The sequence below is a fragment of the Puma concolor genome, chromosome D1 (genome assembly GCF_028749965.1).
Source record: "Puma concolor isolate L17-30 chromosome D1, mPumCon1.1.hap2, whole genome shotgun sequence".
In the NCBI taxonomy this organism is placed as follows: Eukaryota; Metazoa; Chordata; class Mammalia; order Carnivora; family Felidae; genus Puma; species Puma concolor.
The window spans coordinates 11,936,624-11,958,487 of record NC_141676.1 but is presented as its reverse complement, the minus strand read 5'-3'; the positions used below and the strand labels follow the sequence as shown (position 1 = coordinate 11,958,487).

At 42.6% G+C, this 21,864-nt stretch overlaps 1 protein-coding gene and 1 long non-coding RNA gene across 2 annotated transcripts; one reads left to right on the top strand and one right to left on the bottom strand.

Annotated features, from left to right (window-relative positions):
- Positions 1-264: 264 nt before the first annotated feature.
- FAM111B (FAM111 trypsin like peptidase B) lies at positions 265-10,228 on the top strand. The gene is made up of 3 exons (XM_025928106.2): positions 265-471; positions 1,664-1,827; positions 7,205-10,228. The coding sequence occupies exons 2-3, from the start codon at positions 1,750-1,752 to the stop codon at positions 9,320-9,322; spliced, it is 2,196 nt and encodes a 731-aa protein (XP_025783891.1). The 5' UTR covers positions 265-471; positions 1,664-1,749; the 3' UTR covers positions 9,323-10,228.
- LOC147576454 (uncharacterized) lies at positions 6,260-20,994 on the bottom strand. The gene is made up of 2 exons (XR_015240810.1): positions 19,465-20,994; positions 6,260-7,691 (listed from the first exon to the last, which is right to left on the bottom strand). It is a non-coding gene; the product is annotated as an uncharacterized LOC147576454 (long non-coding RNA).
- Between the last annotated feature and the right edge of the window lie 870 nt (positions 20,995-21,864).

Below are 21,864 nucleotides of genomic sequence, written 5' to 3'. Positions count from 1 at the left end.
CCCCCGACGGCCGCGGCGCCGAGGCTCTAGGGAGGGAGGGCGGGAGGAGACTGCGCAGTGGGTCCCGGAACAAGATGCTGACCGTCGGCCAGGGTGGGGAGTACGTGCCTGGGAGGGACTGAGCCGCATCACCAGCTCCGGGATGGCGCGCACGCGGGCACATTCGGAGAATCCCGCCTTGGGACTCGCCAGCCCTCTGGACTGGGTCAAAGCCCAGCCTTTCCCGCCCGCCCGCTGGGTGGCCGGACTCGGCCAATCGGTTCCCGAAGTGAATGAGTTACCGGCCAATGAATGAGCACAGGCAGCCTCCGCCCCCTAGCCTCCTGGTGGCTGGGCGCAGAGCGCAGGAGGGCGGACTTGCACTTCCCGGAGGGAAGAGGTCCGGAAGAGAGGCCCCTGAGCCCAGTGCTTTGTAGCTCTTGCGAATCCCAGACAGCGGTACCCGCACCGTTGGACAGATTCTTCGCATCCGTGAGTAGCGCTCTGCTCCTGAGTCGGACGTGGAGCCCTTAGGGGGTGGTTGTCAAGGGCACTAGGCAGAAGGACCTTGATCCGGAGCCAAAGAGGTTTTGAGGGTGGGGGGATAGGCAGCCTCCCATTGTGGGAACCCACTTTCCGTCCCCCAGCTTCAGAGGTCAAGAGTTTTACTCCTGGAAAGACACATTGAGATCAGCTAGGAAGCTGCTTCCGCCACCGAGTGTTGTGCGGGGGTGTTGGGGGAGGGCGGTGTTAAAGCGCAGATTCTGTAACTGCAGTCCAGAGGTACTGAATCCTGATCTTTGAGGGTGGGATGTGGTATCTTCCTTTTTAACAAGACCAGAGGGGGTAATTCACAGGAACAATAAAAGTTTGGTTTACACCAGATTCCTTAATTTACAAACGAGGAAACCGAGATCCCCAGGAGGGGTGTAGGGAGAGGGTTTGACGTTTTGGGGTGGTTCTTTCCTGGCCTTACCTGGTTTCTTCCATTGCTGCTCTGATCAGTTCTCACCCGAATGCCTGAGGGGAACCCTCTTCCTGTATCCAGAGTTCTGTCTGTGTGGGTCTTTCCCTTCTGTGTCCTGTGAACGTGAACACGTGCCAACTTCCTCTCTCTCTCTCTCCCTCATATCAGGGATTACACCTGGCTCTGCCTTTTGCACCGTCCCCTGCACCCTGGCCTGAGATCTCTCAAGCAGTCAGCCGCAGTAATCCTAGGGTGTACTGTATTTGTCAATGTCCTCAGTTACAGGAGGTCAGAATTATTCCATCTTTTCCCTTTAGGTGATTCTTCCCCTGGCTTCCAAAAGCTTCATCAGCACGTATGCACTGACTGATATTTATTTGGCTGAAATGTCAAGGGGTACCCACTGCAGATCTCGGATTCTCTGGGTAGCTGTCGCTCTCTTCTCTCTAGTACGCTGCCCCACAAACTCCAGCCACATAGGCCTCCCATGACCCTGAGTTTGTCTTCTCAACTCAAGGGAAACTGCCAGGCTCCATTGTGTGTCCCTTCCCTGAGAGATGGTCTGGAAACACCCCCCAGGTGGAAAGCTAGACGGCCATAAGGATTACCTCATTTGGTTTCTCTCTCTGAAGGATGGGAAATCACTGTTCTGCACTGCCTGGTGCCCAGTGTTTGAAAGTTGTTTCACATACTGTATTCTTTGTTTTTTTTTTTTAGTCATTGTAAGTGGGAAGGTAAATCCAGTCCTTGTTTCTGTAACTTGGCCGGAAGCAGAAGTGAGTCATATTTTCTGTGAACGCGTCATGAATTCCATGAAGCCTGAAGAGAACCAGTCATCCAGTGCTACAGAAAATGGCCAGAGTACCAGTAAAGTTTCAAAGGTATGTCCACTTTTTAACAACTCTTTGCTAGAGCAGCATACCTAACCATAGCATGCTATCAGGATTCTGGAAGGGGATACGCTCATAGAGGATGGCAGTTATAAACCCTTCTTCCGTGTTGTGAAAAATATATTTGGGGAGACACACATATAAGTGTTTGTGTAAAGCCAAATGATAGTGTATGAATCAACAATGCAAAGTGTGCCGTTTTAGACAACAGGATCACTGACCAACAGTGTAGACACTTGATATCAGAAGGACAGGCAAAAAACAAGAAATACAGTTCATGCTTACTGAGAAATTAGTGTGTACCTGGAATTATTTTTGTCACTTCCTATGGATTATCTCATTTGACATTTAATAAAACAATACGTGGTGTTATCAGCCCTATTTAACTTTTTAAAGATTTATTTATTTTTGAGAGAGAGAGAGAGAGAATGCGTGGGGGAAGTGCAGAGAGAGAGGAAGATAGAGGATCCAAAGTGGGCTCCATGCTGGCAGCAGCAAGCCCAATGAAGGGCTCAAACCCACAAACCCTTGAGATCATGACCTGAGCCAAAGTAAGATTCAGCCGACTGAGCCACCCAGGCACCCCTCTCATCCCTATTTTAAAAATGAAGAAACTGAAACCCAACTTTCTTAAAGTTGCAAAAATAATGAACGCTACGGCAAGGATTTGAATCCGGGTGTTCAGACTTCACAGCCAGTTTTTGACCAACACAAAATATGCAAATCGTTAATACCAAATCAAGATATAAACAAGTGCTTTTGGAGTGCGGAGAGAAGAGTGCTTAATTCACACTCAAGAAATTAAGGCAGGATCATATGAGACTTGCTCTTAGTGAATAGAATTTCACCAGGTAAGTGTATCCTGCGTGAGGGAAGAGTGTGAGTAAAGTCATATACACATAAAAACATATTTGGGAGCAGCATAGTCAGATTTGATCGTATGTAAGAATTCGAGAATGTCGGCTAATAGAGCTGGAGAGGTATTTTGGTAGAAGATTATAGTAGGCTTTATTTCCATTAGAACTTTTATTTTGTCAAAAAGAATCCTCTACTTGTGAAATAATAAAATGGTTTCATTGGATTAAAATTAAATAAAATTTAAAATTAATTTCCTCTGTTCACTAGCCACATTTCAAGGGCCCAGTAGCCATATGTGGGTAATGGCTGCCGTACTAGACAAGCAGATATAGAACATTTTCATCATTGCAGAAAGTTCCATTGGACAGTGCTGTTCTAGATTAGGGACCTCTGTGGCCTTGCTGTTCCAGGTGTGGTCCACACACAGCAGCAACAGCATTGCTATCTCCTGAGACCTCTCTGTGATCTGCATTTTCACAAGACCCCCCCGGGTGATTCTTAGGCACGTTAAAATTTGAGAAATACTGATCTGAGATACCCTGAAGATTCGGTACGGTGAAATCTATCATTGTTATTAGCATTATTTGCTAATATTTACTTCGCTTGTACAGTATCGTTTCAAAAGAGGAAATGTTTAGCCCTGGGAGAAAATAAAACGGATTCATTGGTTCATCTGTCTGACAAGTGCAGAGTTCAGCAAAGCTTTAATGCAGCAGTACACCTGGCTTCAAGGGACTCCTTTGTTTCCAATTTCTGGGCTCTGCTCTTTGTTGTTGGCCTCTGTCTGGCCTTCTGCATAGTGACGACAGAACTCCAGTAAGTTTAGAGTGCATACCTGCATTGGCTACCATTCAGATAATGAGTCCATCCTGGTACCCTGAAAAGACTTCCTTTTGCATCTAACCCTCCCAGGCTACATAGCTCAGCCATTCCTGCACAAAACCGTGTGATTGAGGAGGCACTTCCGGCAAGCGAGGCCTGTCCCTGAGCTGGTGCAAATTCACTTTTGTACACACGTATGGCTGCGACAAAACGGGAGAGAGGTGCAGTGGCTTTCTGGAAAAGAGCTGCGGTATCTTCCTCTTCTTTGAACCCCATGCTTAAGTATTTGGGTTTCATTCTGTAAGTGAAGGAGAAGTTATATACAGGCTTTATCCTTGTATCTTTAAGGAGGAGATTTAATTTAAACTCTAAGCTAAATATTCACATTAAAGGGCTACACTGTTCACTATGGTAGCCACTAGCCGCATGTGGCTATCTAAATTTACATTCAACTTATCTAAAGTTAAATAATGAAGAAAGTGAAGAATTCCGACCCTTGCTCACACTAAGCATACTTCCCCTGAGGCTGCCGTATCCTGAAGGATAGATGTTGGAGATCTCCATCACTGCAGAACGTTCCACTGAACAGCACTAGTCTAAGGCATCCACTTCTACAACAAAACTACAATGTAAAGTTTCCAAACTATTTGGAGGGAAAGTGAAAGGCGGAGGGGGAAAAAATCTAAAAGAAGACAAGAGAGAAGGAGAATATAAGTAAATCTGGGAAAAGCTGGAAAAGGAGAAAATAACTAAAAAGATAACAAATGAATAAAAAAAGATTGGTTATCTTACTGGTTGTGTGAAAGACTTTAACTTTTATCACTACTTTCAACCTATTTATTACATATGCAGTAAAATTAAATCTTTTCCACATATAGTTCTCTGGCCTATGACAGTTACCTGTGGTCTTGTAATCATGACCAGAATCAAGATGCAATAGAGTTCCATCAGCTTAAATAATTCCCTTGTGTGTGTCAAGGGGGACACTCACCTTGACCCCCTGGTGATCAACAATGTGTTCTCCAAGCGTTGCCTTTTCCAGAATGTCATGTAAATAGAGAGGGGCCAAGATGGCAGAGCAGCATGGAAGCTTTTTGCTTCTCTAGTTCTTGAATGCAGCTAGATCAACACCAAACCATCTTACACACCTAGAAAACTGATCTGAGGATTAACACAACAATCTGCACAACTTGAACTGCAGAACTCAGCAGGTATGCAGCGCGGAGAGGTGAACTGTGGGAGAGAGAAGCCACGGAGGGTAGGAAGCTGTTTTGCAGAGAGAGGATGGAGAGAAAGAATGGAAACACCCATAAGGGACTTAACAAGAAAGGGAGAAAGAAGAAAAAGGATAGGGTTTAAATACCATTAAGACTCTATAAACAGGGGAGTGCAGAGCTGAAAGAATCATGTAAATAGAATCATATGCTGAATCAAACCTTTTGGGTCTGGCTTCTTTCACATATAACGTGGCATTTGAGATTCATCCAGGTGGTTAGATGTGTCAGTAGCTTTTTCTTCTTATTGCTGGGTAGTATTCCACAGTACGAATATATGAGAGTTTATCCATTCACCCATTGAAGGATGTTTGGGTTTTTTCCCCAGTTTTGGCTTTTTTTTTATATATATTTATTTTGAGAGAGAGAACAAGAGAGAGGGAGAGAGAAAATCCCAAATAGGCTGCACACTTTCAGCACAGAGCCAGACATTGGGCTCGAACTCACTAGCAGTGAGATCATGACCCAAGCCAAAACCAAGAGCCAGAGACGATCAACCAGCTGAGCCACCCATTTGTGTCTTGTATAAGTAAAGCTGCCTTGAGGATTTGTATACAAGTTTTTGTATGAATATCATTTTCATTGCTTTTGAGTTCTTGCCTATAGGTAGAATTGCCAAGTTATAGGGTAAGTCTATGTTTAGCTTTATAGGAAATTGCCAAAATATTTTCAAAATGGCTCTATCATTTTGTATCCTCACCACCAATGTATGAGTCCCAGCTGCTTCACATTCTTGCCAACATACAGTTTTGAAAGTTTTCCTGATTTTACTCATTCGAATAAGTGTGTAATAGAGAAATATGTAATGGTCTCACCTTGTAGTATAAATGCATTTCACTAATGACTAATGATATTGCATTTCTTTTCATGTTCTATATAGCATTTATGTATCTTCTTCAGTGAGGTGTCTGTTAAAATCTTTGGCCTGTTTTTATATTGGTCTTTCTGGTTTTTTGTTGTTGAGTTTTGGGAGTGTTTTATATATTTTGGAAATGAGCCCTTTGTCAGATTGCTTTTCTTGTAATCTTTGTGGATAATTTATCTCAGTTTGTGGCTTATCTTTTTATTTGCTGAATACTATCTTTTGGTGGGGGGCAGTTACTGACTTTAAAGAAGTGCATTTTAACATTTTTTTCTTTTTTGGATTATGCTTTTGGTTGTATCATCAGAGAACTCTTTCCAAACCTAAGATCACCAAAATTTTCTTGTGAGTTTTCATCAAGAACCCTTACAGTTTTAGGTTTGTCTGTGACCCATTTTGCACTAATTTTGTGTGTATGGTGAAGTATGTGGATCATAAAATAGTAATAGGAAACAGTGGTTAATTACTTAGTTCATTTGTTTGTTCATTTTGTATATGGCATCTGGCACAGTTTGTTGAAACATCTACCCTTTCTCCACTGAATTGCCTTTATACCTTTGTTAAAAATTGAGCAAAACTTGATTGGATCTGTCTTCCAGATTCACTGTTCTTTTTTTTTTTCTAATGTTTATTTTTTTAAATTTTTTGATGTTTGTTTATTTTTGAGAGAGACAGAGACAGAACATGAGTGGGGGAGGGGTAGAGAGAGAGGGAGACAGAATCCAAAGCAGGCTCCAGGCTCTGAGCTGTCAGCACAGAGCCTGACTCAGGGCTCGAACTCACAGATCTAAGTACAGCTCTACTAGTAAGTAAGTAATGCAAATTTACAAAAGCAGTCAAATTAAATGGCATTTCATCTATCAGTTGGAAGACATTTAAAATAACAGTACTGAAATCTCTGAAGGAGCCAACCATACGGTTGGTCTCTGGGCATCAAGGGGAAAAGGAGCAGCATGAGTTGACACAATTTTTCTGGAAAGCAGCTGGGCAGCATATATGTTGTGACGTACATTTATAACCTTAGTGTCTGTATTTCTACAGCTGGGAATCTGGCCTAAGGAAATATCCAGATGTTCAGCCAAAATGTTTTACGTATAGAAATGTTTGTCCTATAAAAATTTGAGACAGTCTAAGTATCCAGCTACAGAAGAATGAGTTAGAAATTATTGTACAGTGAACTATACCCTGTGGCCCCCAAAATTGTGTTCCAAAGGTTGTTTGATGGCATGTAATGTCATTAAATTTAAATGTTTAATGACATGTCATCCAATGGCAGATTGCTTGGCGAAGAATAAACTCATGCAGCTTAGCACAACTTCAGAAACCTAAGGTTTGTATCTGCACGTAAAGTAAAAGAAATGAATAAAACAAAATGTAGGATGGTTATCTCTGGTGATGGAATAATGATGGGTAATTTTTCTCCACTATTCATTATCCAGTATAGTACTCAATTTTTATTCAGAATATATACTAGTTTTATAATTAGACAAACATGAAATATTATTATTAAAGGAGATTCTCATTATGTTTTTAATCTTTCCTTTTTTCTAAGGATATGGCCATCAAGCAGACCTGCCCTAGAAGACTTGCTATTCATCTTCTACCTGACATAAACGAGTGTGGTGGGACCAGTAAGCTTAAAAGTGAAGTCAAGCATGAAGCATCTGTGGAAATCCAGAACCCAGACTGGGACACCCATAAAAAATGTTATTTTACTTTTACTTTGAATGAAAACTCGAGGAAATCTGACCGTAGTATGTTTAAAGCATATGGTAAACCCCATGAGAGTATCTACTCAGCTCTGAGAGCTAATGACAATTTCAGTGAAAGGATGGAGAATCATTTGAATAAGCACATTCTTGTTTTTGAAGAAAAAACAATAGAAGGATATATAAATTTAGGAATGCCTCTCAAGTGCCTACCTATAGGGTCCCACTTCAAAATAAAATTTAGTCAAAGAAAGGGTAACCAGGAAGGTGATCAGATCTTGCGCCAGTGTGAAAATCCATACATGGAATGCGTTCTTTTTCACATTGTTGCTGTTGGGAAGAGGATAAAGAAGATTCTTAAGATCAAGGAACTTCATGAAAGAGGAACTACACTTTGTATCTATGCCCTAAAGGGTGAGACTATCGAAGAAGCTCTAAGCAAGGATGGCCGATTTCGGTCTGACCTGGATGAATTTAAATGGAAAATAATAGAAGATCATAAGATAATTCATGGAAAGCATTCCCTGGTGGATGATGTGTCTGGAAAAACCTTAGAAATGGACATTTTTAAGAAAAACCTTGCCAGGAAAGGTACCCATAAGAAAATTAAACAGGAGAATGAAAATACCACTGAAGAAATCTGTCCCTGGGATCTGATACAGTCTGAGATCAGGGAACACGAACCAGAGGAAGATGAGGAGACTGAAGATGTAGAATACAACAGAGAAAAAATTCTCCCAGCTCGGAATCTAGGGCATGATATTGAAAGTAAAAAACAACGGACAATTTCCAGAATTAGTAAGTATTACAATAATAGTTTCAACAGAAAATACAGGAGAAACAACTCACAGGTTAGGCAAAGGCCCCATCCAGGTATGGAACATGTTAATCAATATATCCAAAGGACGGCAATTAACCTCTGGCTGAAGAATTTCCAAAGGTTGAACAAAGTGATAATGGATCAGTATCCGAATTTTAAGGAAGAGACTCTCTGGATGAGAAAGTATTTTCAGGATGAACAGAAGAAAACCAAACTGCTACCATTTCAACAATTCAACATTTATAAAAAGTACTTTGGAAAAGTGACTGAAAATTCTACTTCAGTTGCAATCTGTGAAGATCTTATTCATCTTAGTAAGTCAGTTGGGTTCATGAAATGGGACAATAATGGAAACACAGGCAACGCTACTTGCTTTGTCTTCAATCATGGTTATATTTTCACCTGTCGACATGTAATACATCTTATGGTGGGAGAAGGCACAGATCCAAGTTTGTGGCCAGATATAATAAGCAAATGTGCAAAGGTAACTTTTGCTTATAAAAAGTTCTGTCCTATGGATGTTGATTGGTTTTCCATTGAGCCGTGGTTTGAGGTGTCTGATGGAACTCTAGATTACGCCATTTTAAAGTTAAGAAAAAACGTAAATGGATTTCCTCCAGGCCTGTTTGGACAGATTCCCTCTCCACCATCTAGTGGTTTGATTTATTTAATTGGTCACCCAGAAGGCCAGGTCAAGAAAATAGATGGCTGTGCTGTGATTCCTCCAAATCAGCGGTTAGAGAGGTACCCAGAGCATCATCAAGATGGGGTGGTAGGTCCCCATGCTGCCACTTATAATGCTTTTTCTATGTTTACCCAACGAAGTTTCCTATCAGAGGTTTGGAGCACAGATACACTTAGCTATGATACTTGTTTTTCCAGCGGGTCCTCTGGCTCCCCAGTGTTTAATGCATCTGGCAAGTTGGTTGCTATGCATACCATTGGGCATTTTTATAAACGTGGAGATAAAGTATATGCCCTTATTGAATTTGGCTATTCTATGGAGTCAATTCTTTGTGATGTTAAACAGAAAAATGAGAGTTTATATAAATTATTAAACGAAGAGAAAAACGAGAACCATGATGAAGACCAAAATAACAAGTCATTTCAAGATCATCAGATTGAACCCATGGAACATTAGGAAAAAGATGTTTTCAAGAAAATATGCTAATAATTTAGAGTATTCAGGGCTGTTTCCATAAACTATAATGAATAGTCTTTTTTTAATTAGAAAATGATATGGATGTTCAAAAAAAATATAAGAGTTCAAATAAATTCTGATTTTTTTTGGTCATTGGCTTTTTTCTTATTTGAAACAATCTCAAACCTCACTTAAAATACTTAGCTCTATTCTATACATACAACAAATTTGGTATTTGCCATTCTAAGTACATCGGATGATACATCTATCCCATCTTCCTAACTGGTGAGGTGACCCCTGTTCTCTGAATAACAAAATAATGGGGAAATGCACTTTTAGAGTGAACAAAATAAGATGTTCCTCTAAAACTCAAAATTCTTTGGTTGTTGGGGCCCCTGGGTGGCTCAGTTGTTAAGCTTCTGACTCTTGATTTCAGCTCAGGTCATGATCTCATGGTTCATGGGATCAAGCCATGCATCGAGCTCTGCACTGACAGTGGAAAGCCTGCCTGGGATTCTCTCTCTCTCTCTCTCTCTCTCTCTCTCTCTGCCTCCCCCTCTCAAAGTAAATAAATAAACATTTTTAAAAAATTATTTGGTTATCTTAATTTTTCCCTTTTGTGCCCCCTGTAACATCAGCCCTTATTGCAAATGACAAAAGAAAAGTCCAACTTTTCTGTTCTTTCCACTAGTTCTGCCCTTCTGTGAAAGATAGAAGCATGACTTAGTCCCTATCCCCACCCTCTTATATCCAGAGTCTAGAAAGCTAAAGGCGTATCTCTGTCTAGTTTGCAACTAAGAATCGGTATAAATCAGATGCCTCAAAATAGATTCACTTGCCTGTTATTTGGAAGATAGAAATAAGGTGGAGACCATCTTTCTTCTGCTCCTGGAAAATGCTTAAACACTGAGAATAAATTGAGGGTTGATGGGGGGGGGGGGGGGGAAAGTGGGTGATGGGCATTGAGGAGGGCACCTGTTGGGATGAGCACTGGGTGTTGTATGGAAACCAATTTGACAATAAATTTCATATTAAAAAATAAAATAGTAAACTTTGGTAAAATTTTTAAAAAATAATTGGATGCCTAAGAATAAATAAAACAAAAAAAAAGGAAAAGAAAAATGAGTGTCTAGAGTCACATCTAGTCTTTAGCTTCATGTGGATGGAGAGGTGATTGCAAGCAATAGCAGCCAAAATCTGCATTGCAGGGCCTAGTCATCTGCTTTGATAATGTCAAGAGGCATTTGTAACAGCTTCCTCATCCAGCTTCCTGATTCCTGGTTTGCAGCTGAACAGGTGTGTGTTTTTTTTTTTCATTTTAAAAATGTCTAAATTGACCCAATATATGTATGTATGTATGTTTATTTATTATTTTTTAAATATATATAAATATAAATATTGTCAAGTTGGCTAACACACAGTGTATGCAGTGTGCTCTTGGCTTTGGGAGTAGATTCCCATAACTCATCGCTTACATACAACACCCAGTGCTCATCCCAACAAGTGCCCTCCTCAATGCCCATCACCCATTTTCCCCTTCTCCCCACCTCCCCCATCAACCCTCTGTTCTCTGTATTTAAGAGTCTCTTATGGTTTGCCTCTGAGAGGGTGTGTTCTTGAACTCAACTGCAATATTGGCCCTTTGAATCCCTCCCATTGCTTCTATCATCCTAAAGATGTTCTGGCACTTAATCCCCTCCACTGAATCTCTTTTACCTGCATGGAATACCCTCCTTACCAACTAGCAGTTGATCGGATTGATCAAATATGTGATCATCTCTCAGTTGTGCAAAAGCCATAAATCTCACCCAGAGAAATTGTTGGTTCAGAAACTCTAGACATGTATGTCTATTAGGAACAACTGCTAAATTCCAAAAATAAAGTAGCAGTGTGAATGAGGGGAAGTTATTTCTTTCTCATGTAATATCTAAATGTACAGCCCTCTGTGGTTGTGGGAGTTCAGGGTGTCATGGTATTAGGTTTTCTCAGTCAGGTCCAAGGTGGTTACTAAACTTCTAGCCCATGCACCTACACCACAGTCAGGGCCAAGAGAAAAATGTGCAAAAGAGGTGTACACCTCTTCTTAACACCATCTAAGGGGTGCCTGAGTGGCTCAGTTGGTTGAATGTCTGACTCTTGGTTTTGGCTCAAGTCATGATCTCAGGGTCATGGGATCAAGCCCCAAGTCAGGCACCACACTCAGCATGGAACCTGCTTGGGATTCTCTCTCACCTTCTCTCTCTCCGCCCCTCCCCTGTTCACATGGCTTCTCTTTCAATTTTTCTCTCTCTCTCTCCCTTTCTCCCTCTCTCAAAATAAATAAATAAACATTTAAAAAAGAACCCCATCTAGAAACTGCATATATCACAGTTGCTGGTACCCACTGTCTACAACTTGGTCTCGTAGCTCACTTAACTGAAAATCAGGCTGTGAATGTAGTGTTTATTTTGGATGACCATAGATGCCCAGCCTAAATTCTATTACTTTGGAAAAAAGGGAAAATGATATTGGATGAACTAGTCATTTCAACCACAGTCCCACTCATATAGCCTCTATAGTGTCCAAATACACTCTAGTTTCCACACACGAAGCATACTTAACCCACTCCCCAAGACAGTCCAGAATTCTGGGTGTTGTGCAAGTGTCTTTATCACGTTTGGATGTAGCTTTCATGGCCCAGAGATGTGTCTGCCTGTTCCTTTCACCCTACTTACACACCCAATACATCCTATGGAGTATGGCCAGAATCCAACCACTTAAACTCGTATTCAGAAGAGGCAATGGAAGATACAACAGTCATTGTTCCATAGCAGTGATCAAATTCTGTTGTGCAGGAAGTGCCAGCATGCCCAGCTCTGCAGGGAGCACAATCGTGGGTTAGCCCACTGCAGCTGTCCGTCACTCACTGCTCATGGCAGTTGGAAATGCTTTGACCATTGTCCTTCAAAACCTCAGATTTTGACCTTCAGGGTGTTCTTTTCTGTCCATTGTTTTCTATGGCCATTTCCCTTCTGTAAGTTAGGATTTATGTTTAGTGAAATACATCCTTTTTGGTATACAGGTCTATGAATTCTGACAAACACACATACCAGAGTAACTACTACCACAATCAAAAAAAGGGAAGCAACACTTTTTATAAAATATACAGTGCAGTCAGCACACTTACAGAAATTTAATGATAATTTTAGTCAGTGTATAGCTTTCCCTAACTTCTGAACTTGCTGTCCTTTCAGAGGAGCAATCTGAAGCATCCTCCAGGGCGAGATGATATACTTGCTGTTAATGTTTTTTTATTTTGCATCTGGAACATTCAGATCAGAATCCAAACAAAGGCTATACATTGTGTTGGGTTGTAGGAGACTCTTCAGTCCCTTTTAATGTGTAAATTCCCCCTTTATCTTTTCCCTGGCATGTATTTATTGAAGAAAGTGGATCCTAATTGTCCGGCAGAGAATTCTACATTCTGTTCTTTGCAATTCTATCTTGGCAGTGTCATTGAATATGGACCCCTGTATGTCCTATAAATGGGTGGTTACATCTAAAGACTTGATTATTCTCAGTTTAGGCTTTTTCCAAGAAGACTTCCTAGGTGGTGCCTTGGGATGTCTGGCCATCCAGTTGCACTTACCGTGGGCTAATATCTGAGCCTTGTTTTCACTAGTGTCATGAAATTTAGGGTAAAACTCACTGGCTTCCTAAAATGGAGTGTTGTTGAATGAGAATCTCTGGAGAGTTCACCACTTCAAAGAACTAAGCCAAAATAATTTCCCATCTTCTTTTATTAAGAACCTTTAAACTCCACTCCCACAAATATTCCCTGGGTTTTGATGTCAAGGTCTAGAACTTCAGAAAGTTCTCTTTGCATGAAACTTCTTTCCCACACATTCTGCAAATCGCCCGTCAGATCATCACAGTAAGTTTAAATCTGATGTGAAGCTTAGTGTCATGTGTCAATGTGGCCCAGCCCCAGGGTGACCAGATACTTGGTCAAACATTATTTTAGGTGTTTCTGTGAGGGTGTTTTTGGATGAGATTAACATTTAAGTTGGTAGACTAAATACTGCAGTTTGCTCACCCTAATGTGGGTGGGCCTCATGTAGTCAGTTGAAAGCCCAAAGAGAACAAAAAGATTTACTTTGGGAGGCCTCAGGTAACAAAGTATGCTTCCTGTATGACTGTCTTTGAACTGGGACATTGACTCTGTCCTGCCTTCATACTTGAACTGAAACATTGGCTCTTTCTGGGGTCTCGAGCCTGCTGGGTCCTCAGACTTTCTGACTCCAACTAGAACTTCACCCTCAGCTCTTCTGGGGCTCCAGCTTACTGACTCACCCTGCAGATCTAGGGACTTTCCAGCACCCTTAATCACATGAACCCATTACCTACAATAAGTTAAATTATATTGTCTTATGTATATTTATGGGTATTGTTTTAAAAGAACCCTAATACATAGGATGTCAGGACCACTATAGCGAAGCATTGTGCGTGAGGGAAATGTTTTATCTTTCTCCTACCAGAAGACAAAAGAGAAGCAGCAAAGAGAATACGTCATTCAAGTTTAGGGGTTGATACTTTCCATGTCTTAGAAGTCTCCCAAATAGCATAACTCCAATTCTAAGAAACTTACCGTTTGTAAATAAATGTCTTAAATTTCACAAACAGGACAGGAAAATTTGTGAATGCAATTGCCATTGGAACTTAGTAACATTAAAAAAATCAATCTCAGAGTTCTGTAATGATGGGATGGGTATTTCAGACCAAACCTTCCCTCCCATCCCACACCCCACACACACACACAAAGGCACACTGAACAACCAGAAAATCTAGATGAAAAACAGGAAACACCTGTGTGAAGGTATCAAAACGCTACCAAAGCAGCTAGGAAGTACTGGGCCAGTATCCCAGTGAGGAGGGAAGCCCAAAGGGGTCAGCTCTGTAAGTAGTGCTGCTTTTACCTCATAGGCACCTGCCAATTCTGGAGGAGATGAGAGGCTGAGTGGCTGACCAGACACTTGAAGAGAATCATGAAGCTGACGAGGCACAAGAGTTAGAGCTGAAGGCCTATCAAGTAGTAGGGGTTACAGAAATGGACCCACAAACGTATGGCCAACTAATCTTTGACAAAGCAGGAAAGAATATCCAATGGAATAAAGACAGTCTCTTCAACAAGTGGTGCTGGGAAAACTGGACAGCGACATGCAGAAGAATGAACCTAGACCACTTTCTTACACCAGACAAAAAAATAATCTCAAAATGGATGAAAGACCTAAACATAAGACAGGAAGCTATCAAAATCCTCAAGGAGAAAGCATGCAAAAACCTCTTTGACCTTGGCCCCAGCAACTTCTTACTCAACGCATCTCCAGAGGCAAGGGAAACAAAAGCAAAAATGAACTACAGGGACCTCATCAAAATGAAAAGCTCCTGCACAACGAAGGAAACAATCGACAAAACTGAAAGGCAACTGACAGAATGGGAGAAGATGTTTGCAAATGACATATCAGATAAAGGGTTAGTATCCAAAATCTATAAAGAACTTATCAAACTCAACACCCAAAAAACAAATCATCCAGTGAAGAAATGGGCAAAAGACATGAATAGACACTTCTCCAAAGAAGACATCCAGATGGCCAACTGACACATGAAATAATGCTCAACATCACTCATCATCAGGGAAATACAAATCAAAACCACCATGAGATACCACCTTACACCTGTCAGAATGGCTAACATTAACAACTCAGGCAACAACAGATGTTGGCGAGGATGAAAAGAAAGAGGATCTCTTTTGCGCTGCTGGTGGGAATGCAAGCTAGTGCAGCCACTCTGGAAAACAGTATGGAGGTTCCTCAAAAAACCAAAAATAGAACTACCCTGTGACCCAGCAATTGCACTACTAGGTTTTTATCCAAGGGATACAGGTGTGCTGTTTTGGAGGGACACACGCACCCCCATGTTTATAGCAGCACTATCAACAATAGCCAAAGTATGGAAAGAGCCCAAATGTCCATCGATGGATGAATGGATGAAGAAGATGTGGGATATATATACAATGGAGTATTATTTGGCAATCAAAAAGAATGAAATCTTGCCATTTGTAACTACATGGATGGAACTAGAGGGTATTATGCTAAGTGAAATTAGTCAGAGAAAGCCAAAGATCATATGACTTCACTCATATGAAGACTTTAAGAAACAAAACCGATGAACATAAGGGAAGGGAAACAAAAAGAATATAAAAACAGGGAGGGGGACAAAACAGAAGAGACTCATAAATATGGAGAACAAACAGAGGGTTACTGGAGGGGTTGTGGGAGGGGGATGGGGTAAGGAATCTACTCCTGAAATAATTGTTGCACTATATGCTAACTAATTTGGATGTAAATTTAAAAAAATTAAATTTAATTTTAAAAAGTAGTAGGAGTTCTAGTAAACACAGGATTTTGAATGCAAACAAAGCGTTGCACCCATAAATAATTTTGTCCGGGAAATACCTCAGCTTTCACAGGGACACAAGGCAGTTTGAAATCACCTCAACACAAATTAGGTTAAGGTGTTCTGGGATTGCTAGTGACACCAGCCCAGCCACCTCCCAGGATGAACTGTAAAGTCCTTTCCTATCCTCCTTGAACCTCATATGTCTTCTACAAGACAAAATTTGTGACATCAAAATGAAATCGTAGACTTTTAAAAACAAGGTAAGAGACTCATATTGGTGAGATAGATTAAGAGAAATGGCGGAGAGGTAGCCCGAATGAGAAGGATGTGGCTGTATTGTATCCAATAGTAACATGAGAAATGTATACTGCATTATGATTATTTAGTTATACGCCAACTGAAGGGACAAGGTGATTATTCGAGAGACAGAACTTCTTTCTTGATTACTACCCGAATAATGGGGAAGTAAGTTCTACTGTCAGCATTTGACTCTCACTTCCCTACCAGACCACGGGGACTAACATTTCCTGTTTATTTACCGAAACTAGAAGATGGAGTCCTGCAACAAAAGGTGAGGTATCACCATGACCAAAAATACAACTTTAGACACGTTCACAAAGCTGTGGGCCCTCTTGTCAGATCCTGGGAGCCCAGGACTCCTCCTGCTTCACCACACACCTGCTGCTGTGACTAAATGTCCCCTGAAATGTCTTCATGGCAGCTCCTAACTGGGGGAATGTAGACCCTTAGCCCGCAGGGAAGCCTGCCCCTGTCAGTGCCAATCCTGAGAGCCTAACCACAGGCCACTGCTTGAGCTTGCCTGCCGCTCGATCTCTGCTCCGTCCCTCTGAACCAAATATGGGTCCAACCAGATGCCCAGCAAGTGGTGGTTCCAAGTGCTTATAGTAAACATGCATTTTCCACCAATATTTTCCTTAAAGCTCATCACTGGGATGTGCAAGAGTCAGACGCACAAACCCTGGGATTGTGCCACAACAAGCATCTCTGAATGTGGAATCTACAGCTCAAATGTGACCGCCTCTGTGCTACCATCCCCGAAGCCTCCGGTGACACCACACCTCCTCCTCATTTCTGTATTTATAGCACATGAGTTGTAACCCTTTTCTTACCTGTCTTTCACCTACTAGATTGCAGCTCATTTAGTGATTAGGACAATGTTACATTCCTCTTTGTATCCACAGTGCTTAACACTATTTTTTGGCACACACATAAAGCTCCAGTTCCTCCAAAAAGAGTGAATACATTTTTTAAAAAGATGGGTTTAGATTTATGTTTCTTTGACAGGTCAATGAGAGATTAGTGAAGACTGTCCCATAGAGGGTACTCATGGAACTTCTACCCCAACAGATATTTGTCCTCGAACCACACAAATCAGTTAACAATGAGGCTCCAAGGGTCCCACTCATCCAGCATTTCTGACTTTGCTGCTAGGTCCTCACCGGCTTCACCCAACCTTGCAAAGGGCAGCGAAGAAGAGAAAATCGGAGGCTGGTCCACACCTCCATGGGGAGGTGACTGGTGGATCTATCCCCATAGAACGTTGGCTGTGGCCTGGATTTCTTTTGTTCTTGTTTATCGTGAAGGTCAGGTATACAATTAAAGTGGAACTAAAAAAAAAAAGAAAACAAACAAACAAACAAAACCCAACCAACCACTCAAGAGGAAATCTGATTAGTGCTACTTGTGGTCAGTCTTATCATGTTGTCCAACCACTTTCCTAGTTGCCAGCAAAGGAGGTGAGGACAGGTACATAAATTAATTGTTTACCAGGAAACAGAAAGCTGCTGCAATGTGGCAATGTGAATTACAGAGTGTTTTTGTTGTCGTTGCTGCTGCTATAAAAAGGCTAGGGAAGAAACCTCAGGTTGAGGAATTAAACTTCCTAATATGTTATATATCGCTTAACCCAAGAAAAATATATAACGTAAATATATTTTTAAAATCTTTTTTTTTTTTAATTTTAATGTTTATTTTTGAGAGAGGGAGAGAGACAGTGTGAGCAGGGGAGGGGCAGAGAGAGAGAGGGAGATACAGAATCCGAAGCAGGCTCCAGGCCCTGAGCTGTCAGCAAAGAGCCCCACGCGGGGCTCGAACCCACAAACCACCAGATCGTGACCTGAGCCAAAGTCCCACTCTTAACCGACTGAGCCACCCAGGTGCCCCTATAATGTAAAATATAGTTTTAAATCCGGCCTGCTTTCTCCTTTTTTCAGGGCCAGAAATACCTGGCAGCTAATTTAATTAAAACAGACTCCTTAGCCCTGCGCCAAGAATCCCTTTACATGTTTGCAATACATCCAGGGTATCATGAGTGATGGAGAAAACGGCACTTGTTTCCCAGCAAGGTGAAGACGGTCAATAGTAAACTAAAGACGCGGCGAGGCAGCCCCAACAGGCCAAGCCGACTTCAGTTCTGGCACCGTTAGGCCAACAGAGGGATCTAGGAGGAGCACGTGAGAAGACGTCCAGCTCCCCAGCTTCGCAACTGTCCGCTAACCTCCCCGGCTGGTCCAGCGTTCTGCGAAGGAAAAGCAGCTTCCGAAAAACCTCAAGCACTGCCCCAGGGAACTGAGGGTTTGGTAAACCGCCTCCGTATTGTGCTGCCATTGGGCAGAAGGGATGTCAATTATCGTCCCGGCTCCACCCACTTCGCCCCGGCTCCACCCACTTCCTCTTTCCCGCAGGCTCCTGCTCTGGCGCCACCTGCAGGCGGCGCCCGGGACTCCGTTCGCGGTGAGGTAACGCCCTTGCTGGACTGGGTGCTTAAGGACTTCGCTTGCTCTGCAGGTACTGTCCAGGGAAGGGGGCTGCCGGCGCCGATCTCAGGCCGCGGAGCGCCGAGTCTAAGAGCACCGCGGGAGCCGCGAGAGGGTCCTGGAGGAACAGGTGGGGGCGGCGGGACGCGGGGAGAGCCCGGCGGGAAAGAGCTGGGGTGGGGAAGTGGAGTCACGGAGACCCATCTAACAATGGAAAGGAAGCAAATCCTAGAGCCTAAAGTCTTGGAACCAGCTTTCTCCTCTTCAAAATGAGGTGATAAAAACTGTGCCCATTTCGCAGAGGTGTTGTGATGACTTAACATTTGTAAAGTGCGTAGAACACTTTGCCAGGCCCAGAGTGTGCGATGTTTGTTAATTAACAATCGGCTTTAAAGATCATCTAAGCCAAAGTCTCTCACCAGCGTGATTTTGTAAAGAGGCAGCTGACTGAGTCCACTCGCTCCGGATCTGATGAACCATAACATATTGGGCTGGCTCCAAGAATCTGCATTTTTAAAAGACTGCCCCAAATATTTCTTCTAGACACTAAAGTTGGGGGATCACTCATCTGGGCCAACCTCTTTGACTTGCAAATGAATGAACTGGGAAGTGCCCAGAGTCTCTGCAGAGCCCTAAAAGGCTGTAAGGCCCTAAGACTAAAATCCTACCATACAGCCCTCTTTCCGTCCAACTGGTTACGTGGCCCCTAGCAAATTTACTGTTTCTAAGCTGTGAAATGGGGGCAAAGTCACACCCACTGCCAAAAAGGGGGATGTGAGGATTAAATAAGACCCAGGTGCGCCAAGCACAACCCTAACGGGTGACAAGTGATAAATGAACGTGAGAGTTCCACCCTACCCCACCCGATTTTATGAGGTGCAAAGGACGGTCCCAGCCAGGATGCCCCAAGGATGGGCGTTTCCTTACCACCTTCCCCAGTACCTCCTCCTGTGACTGGCATGTCCAAGACGTGCTGTTGGGGCTCAGTCCAGCCCAGCCAGGTCGGGAGCTGCTGGTACGGCAGGAGAAACCCGCACCGGGTCTCTACACCGCTCCGTAGGAGGAGGGGCAGAAGCCACTCCAGCCCGCGCGTCCCTGCGCGTCGCCGCGCCAGGACTGTGCCGCGCGCGGCGCAGATATCCCTCTTCCTGGAGAGAGGAAGAACCCAGCGTACAGGTAGCCTCCTCCTGGTGTCTCTGCCGTCGGGAGGTGCAGGCACCCTCCTAAAAGTCTAAGCAGAGGCTCCTGATGAGAGTGTTACCTCCTGGTCTTGGGCGGATCCGGAGTTTCTGTGATCTGGCTCTGACGTTAGGAATCCCGGTCGCTCAACACTTAGGACCTCAAGATGAAATGAATATCACTTCGTCCTGCTGGTGGAAGAGTAATTTGGTACATCCTTTCTGTATAGTAATTTGTCAGTATTCCCCCAAACGAAGAAATCATGTGCAACTTTTGACCTAGTGCACACGGCCTTCTAGACAGGCATACAGCAAACAGTAACATAATGGCAATAAAAGAAGTAACAAAGACAGCGACTATCGTTTACGGAGCATTTGTGCCTGGTGTGTTTGGACAGCCATTACATGCGCTGCCTCGCTGAAGCCTGGCCACTTCACGAGGCAGTACTATCAGGATGGCAGAAATCAAAGAAAGACCCAGTGACACCCAAGGCCAAGCTCAGCAAGTTTTGGTTCTGCACACGTTCTGCTGTCTAAAGCAAATCAGGTGGCTAAGCCTGACATTAATGAGATGGGAGGGACTGCAAAGTCACAGGGCGAAAGGTGTGTATACAGGGAAGGGCGAAGATTTGACAACAATTTCTCACACCCCGCACATCTGGTTCTTCCAGTTCTCCAAGGACTTTTCAAAATAGAATTAGGGCTCCCCTAATTCCCAGAAAATCAAAATAAATGTTTTCCAAGGCAAAATTACAGAAAGCTTTACAACACTTTAAACAGCAAACACGTATAGTGCGTCCTGGAAAAGTACCGTGCTTAGAACTATATTGTATTGAACTGCTCTTAGGGCACCTGGTGGCTCAGTTCATTAAGCGGCCAGCGAACTCTTAGTTTTGGCTCAGGTCATGATCTCATGGGTTTGTGGGTTTGTGAGTTTGAGCCCCGTGTTAGGCTCTGCACTGATAGCAAGAAGCCTGTTTGGGATTCTCTCTCTCCTCAATCTCCACTGCCCCTCCCTCTCTCTCAAAATTAAATAAATAAACATAAAAAAATAAATAAAGTGCTCGGAGTCCATGAATGTGAGCAACGTATTCATTCAACTCTGTATCCCTAACAGCCAGTACAATATCTGGAAACAGGAAATCTACATTAAAATTTTTTTTTTATTTTTAGATTTATATCCAAATTAATTAGCATATATGGTGCAACAATGATTTCAGGAGTAGATTCCTTAGTGCCCTTTACCCATTTAGCCCATCCCCTCTCCCACAACCCCTCCAGCAACCCTCAGCTTATTCTCCGTATTTATGAGTCTCTTCTGTTTTGTCCCCCTCCCTGTTTTTATATTCTTTTTGTTGCCCTTCCCTTATGTTCATCTGTTTTGTCTCTTAAAGTCCTCATATGAGTGAAGTCATATAATTTTTGTCTTCCTCTGACTGACTAATTTCGCTTAGCGTAATACCCTCTGGTTCCATCCACGTAGTTGCAAATGGCAAGATTTCATTCTTTTTGATTGCCAAGGAATACTCCATTGTGTGTGTGTGTGTGTGTGTGTGTGTGTGTGTGTGTGTGTGTGTGTACCACATCTTTATCCATTCATCCATCGATGGACACTTGGGCTCTTTCCATACTTTGGCTATGATAGTGCTGCTATAAACATGGGGGTGCATATGTCCCTTTGAAACAGCACACCTGTATCCCGTGGATAAATGCCTAGGAGTGCAATTGTTGGGTCGTAGGGTAGTTCTATTTTTAGTTTTTTGAGGAACCTCCATACTGTTTTCCAGGGTGGCTACACCAGCTTGCATTCCCATCTACATGTGTTTTAAATGAATGAAACCATGTTGGAAATCCTATTACGTGTGTACATTTTCCTTCTTCCCAATTTGAGGGCAGGACTCTTCTCAACATTTCACCCTTTATAGAATCCAGAATTGGGTCTTATAACTTGTAACTGGAAATTTATGTGTTGAAGAAAGGCTTGCATAAATGAAAAAAATACACAGGAAGAGGTGAACCGCTGTGCCCTTGGCCTTTAAATACTAAAGACAACCATAGTTCAACAGGAAGAGTTTAGCCTTAGTTTCAAATCCTTACAAGGATGTTTCTGGGCAAATACTTGCTAAACATTTGATTTGTGAATCCAGGA

What these genes read in the sequence shown, in the direction of transcription:
- FAM111B (XM_025928106.2), top strand. Translation starts at nt 1,750, where the DNA reads ATGAATTCCATGAAGCCTGAAGAGAACCAGTCATCCAGTGCTACAGAA. An exon ending in GTACCAGTAAAGTTTCAAAG is followed by an intron (nt 1,828 to 7,204) that starts GTATGTCCACTT and finishes CTTTTTTCTAAG; the next exon opens with GATATGGCCATCAAGCAGAC.